The sequence below is a fragment of the Dromiciops gliroides genome, chromosome 2 (genome assembly GCF_019393635.1).
Source record: "Dromiciops gliroides isolate mDroGli1 chromosome 2, mDroGli1.pri, whole genome shotgun sequence".
Lineage (NCBI taxonomy): Eukaryota > Metazoa > Chordata > Mammalia > Microbiotheria > Microbiotheriidae > Dromiciops > Dromiciops gliroides.
This window is the reverse complement of record NC_057862.1, coordinates 360,248,147-360,261,172: the sequence shown is the minus strand read 5'-3', so window position 1 is coordinate 360,261,172 and position 13,026 is coordinate 360,248,147. Positions and strand designations below refer to the sequence as shown.

At 48.1% G+C, this 13,026-nt stretch overlaps 2 protein-coding genes across 2 annotated transcripts in view; one reads left to right on the top strand and one right to left on the bottom strand.

Annotated features, from left to right (window-relative positions):
* NCOA6 (nuclear receptor coactivator 6) overlaps positions 1 to 3,380 on the top strand; it is a 74,849-nt gene extending 71,469 nt beyond the window's left edge. The window contains exons 15-16 of the mRNA XM_043982995.1: positions 30 to 178; positions 2,809 to 3,380. Of these exons, the coding sequence (XP_043838930.1) occupies positions 30 to 178; positions 2,809 to 2,855 (196 nt within the window). The 3' untranslated portion in view covers positions 2,856 to 3,380. The remainder of the gene's footprint in view (positions 1 to 29; positions 179 to 2,808) is intronic.
* A 1,340-nt stretch (positions 3,381 to 4,720) lies between these two features.
* TP53INP2 (tumor protein p53 inducible nuclear protein 2) lies at positions 4,721 to 11,807 on the bottom strand. Its single transcript, XM_043980771.1, is given in 5 exon segments — positions 4,721 to 8,065; positions 9,083 to 9,240; positions 9,242 to 9,348; positions 10,180 to 10,279; positions 11,799 to 11,807. Coding segments are annotated over 5 exon segments (627 nt in total). The 3' UTR covers positions 4,721 to 7,812.
* Between the last annotated feature and the right edge of the window lie 1,219 nt (positions 11,808 to 13,026).

Genomic DNA, 13,026 nt, shown 5'->3' with positions numbered 1-13,026 from the left:
GAAATTCTGTGTTTTCATTCTTCCTCCAGTAATGAGCCCAAGGAAACAGGGGAGAAGTCTAAAACTCCAAGCCGGAGAAACTCAAGAGCTGAGGAGCCCACCACTGCCCAGGAGAGTGGGGAAAATGGGCAGCGCAAGCGTTCTTCCCGGCCGGCATCAGCCTCTAGCACTTCAAAAGGTGGGCCCTATTGTGTATCTACATTAAGGAGAGCAGGACAGGAAAAAGTAGCTTCATTACAACCAAGATGCTTTGACTGTTAGGCATCCCTAAGAGTAAAAGGGCACATGAATTTGGAATTCCCACCATTAGGTGGCTTATTGTTTACTGGTAAACAAGACCACACTATGCTATTTCTAGAAACTAGTGCAGGTGGGTGGAAGTAGAGAGGGGACAAGAACACTGTAGTTGGGTGGAAACTCACACTTCTCTCTATGTACCTTGAAGAGTCTCCCTTCTTTTAGTAAATATCCTTTGAACTAAATTTTGTACAGTAAAATAAGTGTCCTTGAAGAGAAGCCACTGCAATTAAATTGAACAAATATATGCTAAGTACCTATTATACACTAAGCACTGTGTCCTAGGAAGATATATAGATAAAATAAGCCTTAGTCCTTAGCCTCATTGTGCTTACATTATAATAGAAAGATATGATAGGAGCCCAAATATTTATAATGTATATTAGACTTTATAAGTGTATAATAGCAATATAAGCAAAATTATACATAAAGTCCAAGAAGGAAATACCACTTCCAACTGGAAGATTTTTTAAATGGCTTCATATTTGAAGTAATATTTGTAGGATAGACAGGATATCGACAGGGTTCAGGGAGGTTCTAGTGGGATTCTAGTGTAGGAAATGGAATAAAAAAAAGCATGTGTGTAGTGATTAAGCTAGCAAGGACAGCCATTCTTAGTATTAACTTACTGAGAGATTCGGCTTATTAAGACCAGTCTAGGGTCAGTAGAGATGTCGAAGGTCATCAGTGTTTCTAGGTTTTAATGTGCTCCCATAGATGAAGATAGGATCCAGGAGGCAGGAAATTGAAAGGAGTGGAAGTTTAAGGAGACCTAATCCTACCCCCTCTCCAGCTGTCATTTTCATCTTACCTGCTTTCCCTAAATCTGTGACATAGCCATTTGAGATTGAGGGGACACAAAATTCTTTGCACCATGGACTTTAGTTAACAGAATAGAACACTATAGACACAGCTATATTTTAGACAGGAAAGAAGGAAGAAGAGGTAGCTGGGCATATGGGGATTTCCTTTCTCACTTAAAATTGTCTTTCCAGCAGAAACTATTTTGGAAGAAACACTACTCAGTTTTCAAAGGACAGAATCTAAATTGTGGGCAGAAAGGCTCTGAAATATCTTTCCCCTTTTCTCTTCCTTATTATTAGCCCTCATTCACATGTTTGAAGTCTCTAGGCTATGTCTGCTTCAGACACCGTTAGGGCCAGAAAAAAGATAAACATTGCAAATGGCCAACACTGGAAGCCACATTGGATTGTTCAGGTCTTCCTGGTCTTTGCTCACCTAGACCATCCAAAAATCCAGAAGTATAAGGAAAATAACAAGTTAGGGTGCCTAATAGGAGAGTATGAACCAAACCAGTCTTGCAGGAACAGCTACACAGAATATATGTTGTATTTGTTAGGCGGGTGTTGCTTATTCTTTTTTTCTTTTTCAGTTTAGAGATTAGGGAGGTAAGAGTAGAAGGGAAACTAGGAAAGTCCACAGGAAAAAGAAGAAAGTAACAAGAGGCAAAGAAAGAAAAGAGGGTCATAATGCACAGAAGAGGCCAGAAAGAATCACAGACAAACAGGACAGTTTTGAAAGTTAACATGTTGAACTTAGTATATCTTTAGAAAAGAAAAGCAAGCTGTACATAATAGAGACTTGCAGTTTCATGCATAATGCTTTTTGTTTGTTTCTACTATGTACATGGCAATCCATGTTTTATTTGGTGTTTAAATTCAGAATTTTACAAAAGAACCCACTGCAGGATCCCTTCAGGCATTAGTCAGCTGAGAGGAGTGGGCTGGCCTGAGACTGCTGCAGGGTTTGGAAACAGGCATCGCTAGTTAACTCTGTAGAGGTGGTAATGGTAATGCTGTCTGTAGCTATTGCTCTATCTATATCTATAGGCAGGTCACTTGCCCAAGCAGAAAATGCTCTGGGACTCCAGGAAGAGAGTTCTCCTAAGGGTCTGTGCTGCTGGGGTGTGGGGTGTGTGGGTGTCTGTGTGTATGAGTGGAATTCATATGCGAGGCACTGCCTTCACAACAGTGAGCAACTTCTCTGAGCTTTCTGCTCCCTAGCTTCACCATCCCAGCCAATGGAAATATTACCCTCTCCAGATTTTCCTGGAGCAGTCTATCTAGATCTCCCCTTTGCCCCCATCTTGCATTCTGCTTGTTTTATACTTACGTGTATACATGTCATATTACCCTCATTAGAATGGAACCTGCACAAAGGTAGAGACTGTCCGTTTTTCAGAATCTTTCTGTCTCTAACACCTAAGCAATGCCTTGTACCTAGTAGATGCTTAATTGTTGAATAATATTCAATTGAATTGAATTTCTGATCCTGCCACACACTCCTCTGCTGGCTGGCCTGTACTTGGCCCTGAAAATTGTACTATAATGATAGAGCCTGAGGAGACCCAACGTTGCGGCTCAGCTCTATCTCTTATGGGATTCCCGGTGAGGAAGGTTTATCACTGTAGAGCTTGCCAAAGATAGTAGAACGATGGAGCCAGGGAGTAGTTGTCCTAAGCTGTACATGTCTTTCCTTTCTTCCTCACAGAGCCCGCGGCCAGCGTGATGCAGTCCAAACGAAGGAAATCCAAGTAAATCGCTTCAGGCAACTTGAGACTTGTAAATGTGTGTGAATTTTACAAAAAGCAATTTTGAGCTGTGATTTTTAAAAACAAACACAATGATTTCTGTACAGTTAATCATTTTAATAATGCTGCCCCTCTCTCAAACCATGTAGCCTCTTTATTAATGAGCAGCAAGAGCGGCAGGGTTGATGAAATGTTTGTTGTGGTAAGATGAAGTTTTCCAAAAAGAATTGTTGTCTCTTGTAAGAAATGACAACCTGCTGTTGTAAATGTCTAGATTTCACATTTGTTTCCTAAGCAAATTAGCAGACACAGTGGCCATTCTTAGGTAGCTGGTGATGTTTTGTGCAGTGGAAGTATTCTGTGAATAGCTGTAATGGGGGCAGAAATAATCCCTCTCCTTTGGAAATGTTGTAAATAATTTTATTATAGATGATTTCAGACATATTTGTTGTAGAAAAATGGACCAGTGAATAAAGAGAATCTAAGGATTTGTATAATGTGGAATTCCAAATGCTCTAAATAAATGTCATTGTTCTAGACCATGGAAGGGTATTATTAGCAATAGTGGAGCCTCCTCTAAGGAGAGGGCAAGGCTTTCTCATCTGTAAAATGAGAGATCAGAAATGCAGAACTGGAAGGAACCTCAGAGATCAGTTAGTCGAATTCCCTCATTTTACAGATAAGGAAACAGGCCGAGGGAGGTGAAGTGAGACTTACCAAAGGTTAAACAGGGAGAACTGGGGTTCAAAACCAGCTCCTGCCTACAAATCCAGGAATAAGTGACCTCGAAGATGCCTTCCAGTTCTAAGTCTGTCACCGTAGGTATAGAAGGAGGCCTTTATTCATTGAAGATGCCAAGCATCAGCCATTCTGTCCACAAGTCCTTAGGTGTTTTTGAGTAGCTAAGTAGCCTAGTGGATAATAGAGTGCTGGGCCTGGAGTCAGGAGGATATGATTTCAAATCTAATCTCAGACACTACCTCTGTGATCCTGGGCAAGTCATTTTGCTTTTGCCTCAGTTTCCTCTTTTGTCAAATAGGAATAATAATAGCACCTAGCTTCTGGGGTTGTTGTAAGGATCTATAGTTGTAAAATGCGTCTTCCAGTGCCTGGGACATAGTGGGCACTCTAAAAATGTTAGCTGTTTTCCCTTATTCCTATCTTCCCCAGCTGAGGTAAAAGGAGATTTGAAGCCTGAGGACGGGATCCTTGATGTAGCTGCATCCAGGCTTCTTAGGAGCCCTTGAAGGCCAAGATGGCTGTGCATTGGTTTCTCTTTCCTCCTTTGTTCTACTCCCCGAGTCTTCAGTTTTGGGGAGAGAAGCCTTGCTGTCATCTTTCCCATTAGGTCAACAGGCCTTTTCATTTGTGGTCCTTCCTCTCTGGCATTTGTGTTCATAGAGAGTATCCCAATCAGCATCCTGACCGGGGGTAATCTGAACCACATCTGAAGGCCCATTGGGGCTTCTCCCCCCCCCTCCCCCCACCAGCTAGGCCTTCTAGACCCTGACCAAGAAGTAAGGCTTGTGCCTCAGCTCTTCCTCAAAGATGACGCCACATTTCTGTGCTCTTATCTCCTCCTATTCAAGCCTTCTGCCTATGGATGCTATGATCCTCAGGTTCAACTACTTAGAGCAGAGCAGCCCAGAATAGAGATGAGCTTTTTAGGGAGGGGGAGAATAGCACTGGGCTGACTGGCCTTCCTCTTAAGATGCCAGTATACCCTGGGATCATTACCCATCGGAGCAAAAGGGGACTAGGAATGTGACCGTATGTCAGTGTGTGCCCAGAACATGTCACTTTTCCTGCTCAGTGCCCCACAAGCATGGGATCTCTGGCGCACTCCAAACAAAGGGAATCAACTCCAGTATATGCTTTAAATAGATTTTTATTTCTTGTGTTCTCCTTTATATTAATTTTTTTCCCCCACAGAGGAATAGCATTACGGTCTAACACTCAAGAGTCCTGTTACACACACACACACACACACACACACACACACACACACACACACCACGACAGAGTCAAGGTGGTTGCATCCTTGAGTCTACCAACACACATTTTAAACATCCTAAGGAAGGTTCCTCTTATAATCTGGGCTCAGCATATCACAGAGACGCAGCTTGTTAGCTTTGTTTGGAACCAGGCGGCAGGGCTACAGTCATAGGTATCAGAAAGTGGGTGGTTTGTCTGCATTAAGCCCCCTAGTTCAAAGCCATGTGGATTTAGTAAGGCAGTCAAGATCTGGAGCACCTGGGGGCATTGATGCCCTCTGAGAGAGGAGAGGAGGCGCTCTGTCTAAGGGGCGGATTGGTGGATTCCTGGTTGCACGTGTATGCTTAAAACCGGTCACAACTGCACAGGTAAAAACACACACACACACACACACACACACACACACACAGAGGCCCGCTTGGGACAAAAATGGGGAGCAGGGGGCCAGGAAGTGATACTTGGGGCAGGTTCATGCTCTCAAGACTCAGTAGGGAAAGAGTGATGCTGCCCTTGTGAACAGTGCTTGCTCTTTAAAAACAAACCCTTAGAACAAAAAGATGGGCATCTCCCCTCAACACACACACACACTCAAACACACACACACACAATTTTGTTGAAGTGCTGGTTATACTGATGTCTAGCTAATACTCCTCACAAACTGGTCATTTCCCCAATATCTCTGAAACAGTTGTCACTGCAGACTCTGACTTCCTGGCTTAGGTTGCATAGGACTTCATGAATCCTGGTTCCTTAATTTGTTCAAGTTCTGTGGTTTGAAAAACCCTGAACCATGCTAAGGGTGAAAGGCACATACACAGTCCATATAGCATGAGAAGATCTGGTGGCTCTGTAGTCGAACAAACAGGAGACAGAGTGGTGTCAGGTCTTAAAAATCTAGACATAAAATATTGCCACACTCAGATGCAACAGTGTCTGTGGGATGGTAGAAATGGTTTATGATCAGCTTGTGTTGATCCTGGGGTACAAAGACTACAAGGAGCCTTCAAGGGGAGAGGGAGGCATTAAGAGGGAGTATGCAAGGTTTAGGGTGATAGGCTCCTGCCCTCCAGGCTTCCCTCACTCCAGTCCCCATTAAACAGCTACTTGGAGCCAAACCCAACTCCCCAGCACTGGAACAGGGAAGATGGGAACTGTGGAAATGTCAGCTGTTAGGAAAGCCACAGCTTAGCTGGGTGTGAGGTGACTGAAGTTGGGGTTTGGGGAGAAAGACTCTTGAAAGAGGGTTGAGGGAACCTTAGATGGGACAGGGGATAATGTTAATCACTGACTTCGGAGGCAAGCTGAAAGTATTTTTAAAATGTTATCTTATTTTAATTTTTAAAAAATAATTTAGTCCGCTCCTTAGGGCTGGGGGCCTCTCCCCACATAGCTATGAAGCTAATGACACCTGGACTCAGGAAGCCGGCCCAGTAGTACTCTGGCTGTAAAGCAAGGGCCAGGTAATGGGAAAAAGGGTGTGTGGGCAGAATGACTCACGTGTTAGGAAAAATCAAGATGAAGAGACAGGAAAAAAAGAATGACACCTAGAAACTGACAGGGGCAATTCAGGGCATTGTGAGGAGATAGTTGCTGGTATCTAAGCCCAGAATTCACAGCCCACAGCATCAAAAGGGGCAGCTACTTAAGTCCCAGGCTGGCTATGGTTTGGGGACCTTCTCTCCTCCCACACACCTCAGGAGAAAAGAACAGCTACCTGGTTTCTGCAGGTGGAAAAGAAGGTAGGGAACCTCAGTAAAGGTTGATACTAATAGCTCCAGTTCCCTAGGGGTGAGAAATCTCAGAATGGGTGGGCAATAAAAGGGCAGCCTGTTCTAAACAATAGTCAACACAGGAAGGCTTGGAACCACTAGGAGATCTGTCCATCCTGGAGCAAAGAAGATTCTCCTAGCACTATGGTGGGTGAGACTTTTATGATGCAAAGCACAGAACTCTGATGTTGAGGCAAGAAGTAAATTGGGCAGCCTAGTCATTTAGAGCCATCAGACTGAGGTCAGAAGTTATCCTTTTCATTTCCCTCAACCCAGTCTCTAGAGAAGCCTCCCCTCACCAGAAAACTGCTAGCCCAGGCTCCACAGGGTCTCCTGGATCCCCTAGGGTGGTGGGTCCCTCTTAGCAAACAGTAAAAATTAAGCTTGGTGCTCAGGGGTTTCCTCTTCCAGAGCTGCTTCATCTGACTCTTTTATCTTTCTCAAGTCTGTCTCTGACTTTCTGTCCCTAAATCCCTCCGTTATTTCACTCTCAAATTTCACATCTCACAGCCCTCTCCAACATACTTTACCTTCAGAGGCCTGGGACAGCTCTAAGGAGTCTGTCCTAGGGTACAGACACTAGGAGCTGGGCCTTAGGGCAGTGCAGCCTAGTTGCCAAGACTTGTCATGGAGCCTGAGAAAAGTCACACTTCTGTCACTCACTGACAGATATCCTAGGAGGGAGGTTAGGGAGAGAGGGGCAGAATTGTGATGGAACCAGTGTTTTGTATATGTGTGTAGGTGGAGTCAGATGTAGGGAAACAAGGGGATCCAAGTTGAGGTCTGTGTTTAGTGATCGAGGAGGGCTCATGGTTGGGAGATGAAAAGGGGGATTAGAATTCACAAGACGGGACTTAGAGGTAGGGAATGGGAGGAATAAGTTTGGGCTGGCATCTCTGGACAGGGAAACGACCAGAGGGAGCCATTTACCGCACAGGGTTGGCTAGCAACACCTCTCTTCCTCTAGGCTCTCCTTCAGTAGGGGCTCCCTTGGGGAAGCAGGGCCTTGGCCAACAGGTCCATGGAGCATGTGGGGGTCACCGCTTGGGTCCAGAACAGGTGGCAGGAGCAGGCTGGTGAGAATAAGTGGATGAGGGGTAAGTGTCTGCGGGGAGGGTGGGGGAGGCTGGTGAGAGGTTTATTTGAGAGCAGTGTAGAGTGGAACAGCCCAGAATGGGCAGACAGGCGACCTCAGTGGCGTCAGTAATTGAACTGACGCTGGCACGGCTGGTGGAGAAAGCTGCCCTGGTGCTTAGACCGACGGGGATGGCGCTCTCGAACACGGTTCTGCCCGCTGGGACAACCTTAGGGCTCAGCTTCTGTCTGTCAAGCCTTCTGGCGGGCCCGTTGCACCCACCGGGCCTGACTGGCCTTTTCCAGCACTGCTGTCCGAGGGGGCATCGAGGCTGTGTGGTGCCTGGGGCCTGGATCCCGTTGGGATTGCATGACCTCCCTTGGGGAGAGGAGGCATATGGTAGGCTCAGAGCTGGGCTTGGAAGATGCCCATTCTCCACTGCCCACAACCCCAGTATCCCCTAAATTCCCCATCCTGCCTGACCTCTAATTCCAGGTCTTTGATTTACAGTGTCCCTTTCCACTGACAATTTAGACACTGGCTTCATCATTTCCTGCTTGGACTCTTGGCCACCTAACTCCCCTACCTCCATTTTTGCCTTGCCCCAATCCATCCTACACGATTTCTCTAACATGCAAGTTCCTTGCCTGTGAAGAGTTGTCCAAAGTACCCCCAAGGATGGCCTTCACTGATTGATTCTTCAGCCTTACTGCACTACTTTCTGGCTGCAGTATTCAGGACACTCCCCTCCCCCCTCAAACTGGGCTCATTCAAGGACCAGAGTCCTGTTTGGGCCAGAAGTTCTCAACCTGAGGTCTGTGAACATTTTAAAAAAATAAATCTATGGGCTTCATGGGCTAAGATGGTCTGTGTCACCCCCCCCCCCAAAAAAATATAAAGTTAACTCCTGGCTTAGGTTATTCATTCTCACCTGAAAGGTCCTTCCGCATCATCAGGGAATCTGTTATTCTCTGCCTTCCCAAGCACAGCCAAGCCCCACTTCATAAAGGATTTTGTTCTAGCCTAGTGATCTGGGACCCTCAAAGGACATCAGTACTTCCTAGCTAGACACTTCCCCTTCCACCTTTTCACTGTGATCTCCCAGGGACAGTGATGATTTTAACCATCACACCAGCCCAGTAGAGAAAGCTGCTTTGGTGCTTGGACTAGCAGCAGTGGCACTGAGACATGATTCTACCTCTGGACCACTGTGGGGCTTAGCCTCCATAGGCCCTCTGGTGGGGGGCTGTACCTACCCCAACTGGCCCTTTCCCAGCAATATATCAGATCACTTCAGCTCACCCAGTCCCCTCTATGCCCTAGGTCTTTACCCCGGCCTCTTACCCTGATCTCAAACTAGATTGTTCCTTCCCTATCCCTTCCCCTGAGGCTCACCGGTGGCCAGCTCTGGTTGGAGGTGGGCTCCGGGTGGGGTCAGGGTTGGGGTCAGGACCAGGCTCCAGGACGATGGTACTGCCAGTGACATAGACAGACATACTGGGGTGCTCGATGAGCAGGTCCTCCAAGGGGCTGCTCTCCAGGTGGGCAGGGCCCCAGCTCAGGCCCCTCTGCAGTGAAAACAGCGGGAGGGGTAACAAACCAGCTCTCATCCAGCAAGCAAGGGGGTGCTGCTTTGGGACTTGGTGGGGCAGCAAAACTATCTGAGGGGAGGGGAGTGGGGCAGCAGCAGGAGCAGGGACCACACACACAGGGGACACATGGTGGGTAGGGAAGAGAAAGGGGAATAATTAGTCAGACCCAAAGCCCACTGGGGTTAGGGAATCCTTTCCCCCCAGCGGATACCCTTCTCTGGTTAATTCTTCCTTCCTCCTCTTCCCAGGGCCAGGCCCACTCCCTGTTCTCCTAGGACTGGAGTGAGAAGCAAACCTTCTAGAAGCAGCTGCTGCCCTGGGGGAAGGGAGCGTGAAAGGACCCTTCTGGCCTCAGCAGCAATCCCCCTCCGCTTAGTCTGTCAGGGTCCCTCAGGTCCCAGACCTGTCCCCCCTTCCCAGTATCAACACCCCCTTCTCTGGGCTGATCAGTGGTATTCCCCACCTTATAATAAAAGCCACTCTCTTGGACCTCCACCACTCCAATAGCCCTGAATACTTTTCTTTTCTTTTTTTTTTTTTTTTTGGGTGAGGCAGTTGGGGTTAAGTGACTTGCCCAGGGGTCACACAGCTAGTAAGTGTTAAGTGTCTGAGGGCCAGATTTGAACTCAGGTCCTCCTGACTTCAGGGCCGGTGCTCTATCCACTGCGACACCTAGCTGCCCCGCCCTGAATACTTTTCAATGGGGCCTTGAAAGGGAATTTTGGGAATATCTCCTAGCCATCATTCCCCTCCAGTATGGGGGATATGAGAACCCAGAATTCTACCCCTGTTCCCAGCTCTCTGATTCCAGAGGACCTTGTGTGGACTCTTAACTGGAGTTGGGACTGGGGTCTGTGAATGTGCTGGACCAGGCACCCAAGGTCTTTTCCAGCCACTTACCAGGCAGGTCAATAATGAGCCATCCATCCACTTCTTCCTCATCCTCAGGACAGATGAAGGCTTTGGGGGAGGGGGGGCTCCTCCGAGGGGGGGGCTGGTGCTAAAGAAGAGGCTTGGTGAGGGCGCTGAAACATGGTGCACAAGTTGGGGTGGGGGAGGTAGCAGTGAAAAGGCCCAATTTTCAATTACTCCAGAAAGGACCTGAGGACAAGGAAACTAAAAATCAGTCTGGTCCTGGCTCCCACTCCATATCTCATAGCCAAGCTAGGGGTAGGGAAGACCCTTCTCTCCATCCAGGGATGCTCCCCAAGACCCGGACATGAGGTAGCAATGTCCTAAATCCCAATGAGGACAGATTTTGAGAAAGGTGTAGAATTAGGGTAATAATAAGCCTTCAATACTGGCAGGAAAGGGAAACTCCCTGGAGTGGAGTAGGAGGAAGCCAGGGAGAAATTATCCCTTCCCCTCTACTAAAAGCTAAGCAAGGTTTCTTGAAACGGAGAGGAATCCTCAGGAGCAGAGGCGCTCGGCCCAGAGAGGCAGCTTTCCCCACCAAGTACTGAGTATCTTCTTCCACCACCCCCTCCCACACCCCCTATCCCCCCAGGAGCAGGAGCTGAGTAAAAATGTTCTCATCTATTTGATCTGAGGACACTTCAGAGTCTTGGCCCAGATAATCCAGACCGGAGAATGGGCATCAGTCACTTCGCTTTTCTGCCCACCCTGTCCTAAGAGTCTGAACAGTGCCCTGTCTTAAGGGAGTGAGATAAGCCTGGACAGAGGACCTGGACTCAGGTTCTGCTTCTGAACACTGATTATATGATCCTGAGCAAGTCAGTCAGTTCCCCAGGCAAGGAAGACTATATAAATGTTGCTGCAGAGTTTCTATATGTATCAGTACAAGGAGTTCCTTCATCATTGCATTCCCTGTACCAGATCTCTCTTGCTTTCCAAAGGTCAGTCACAGGGGATAGCTCAGCCTAAGAAAGGGGTGGGGCTTGGCACCACAGGGAGAGTGATGAGGAGTGTAGAGGAGCTCTGAGGTCCAAGGGGCTCCATGGTATGATGGATTGGAATCAGGGGGACCTGAGTTCCAATTCTGCTTCTGATACTTCATTAGTTGTGTTTATCTTAAGCAAACCATTCATTTGTAAAGGAAGGGATTGGACATTGTGGTCTTTGACATCCTAGGGTGTTTTGTCCTATTTGGAGATCAAAGCAGATTCGGTTCATGAACTGAGCATTGCCCAGAACTGTCAGGAATTGAGCAGCCCTACACATCTGGTCACTCCACTCAGTCCCATCTTCCAGGGGGGCATCAGAACCCAAGCAGGGTTCCTACTAGCCAAACAATTTCCTTGTTTTTTAATTTCCCCAAATAGCCCTTGGGAGGACAAATCCCTTTAGTCATTTCAAGAGTGCCCAAATAGATTCTGTGGCTCCCAATGAGTCAGTGGTGCTGTGAGGAATGGGACCCCATGAAAAAAAAAAGGAATGGGACCCCCGAATCTCAGCTCTGAAAACTAGGCCTGTCTGCTTTCCTGGTCTCTTCCAGGAACAATTGTTTTGATGACAGGAAGGGGGATTATCATCACATTTCTGTAGTGCCTTGTAGGTACTTTCCCCATGTCAACCAGGTGAGGCAGGTAGTCTTACTATCCCCATTTTACAGATGGGGAAACTTGAGGTTTGGAGAGGGAGGAAAAATTTGCCCCAAAGCCCAGCAAGCTCAGCCTGTCCTGGAATCTAGGTCATCTGACCCCAAATTCAATGCTTGTTATACTGTATCAAGCAGGATGGGCAGGCCAAGTGCTAGGCACAGTTACCCTTCCATAAGGATGACTAACTGCCTGCCCACCCAACCTAGCTTCTCTTCAAGGGCAAGGAGAAAAGCAGACAAGGAAACAGGCCAGCAGAGAAAAGTAATACAAACCTTACCAGCTCCAACTGGACCACAGACAGGCAATGTTGCCCCAGAGGGTCATGAGCTTCCAGGATTGTATTACCTGCCCCTGATGCCTCACTTCCCTCATTCCCATGGGAAGTCTCTGACTATGGGGTGAAAGTCAAAGCTCCGTAGGCTATGGGGAAACAGCACCAACATCAACCTTCCAACTCCTGGAGTCTCTGAGTTTGTGTTTCTCTGGTCCCACTGAAAGGTCTCAATTTCTCCGGGAGTTTTAAAAGTCTAATGCGTGTCACTATTACTTGCTTCTGGGGTGGCCCTAGGGAGAGGACCAGATCCACTAAACCCAGATGTCATGCTCGGGTTTAGTAATTGGCACTTCCATACCAGGGTCCCAAGCCCAACCCTACCCCACCCCCATCCTTCCCGTCCCCCTCCGGTCCAGCCACCGGCTCGCCCCGTCAGGCCTCTATCCAGCTCCAACCCAGCCGGGTCAGCAGAGGACAGCCAGAGTTGGGGGAGCTGAGGGTGGCGGGGAGGAGCTGGCCTTGGTGACGACTCAATGTCATATGCAAATATGATGACGTAACCGCAGCGGACAACCCCCAGGGGAGCCAATGGGCAAGGGCAGTGGAACTCTAAGCTCTTGCGGTTGGTGAAGCGGCGAAGCCAAGAGGACAAAGGCCCAGAAGCGAAGCCGGATCTCGAGGCGAGGGAGGGAGGGCAGCCCCGCGGGGACTAAGGGTCCGGCGGTCCCGGGCCAGCCCAGCCTCCGCAGCCCTGGGGTCGCCGCGTTCAGGAAGAGGCAGGGTTTGCACCCAGGCCTCCAACACCGCGTTCCCGGAGCCTTCGAGCTTCCTCCAACCCGCTCAGTCCCCTCCGCAGGTAGCGTCTGCGTAGCTTCAGGAGTGTCCTCCCCTCTCCTGAGCCCCGGTTCCTCT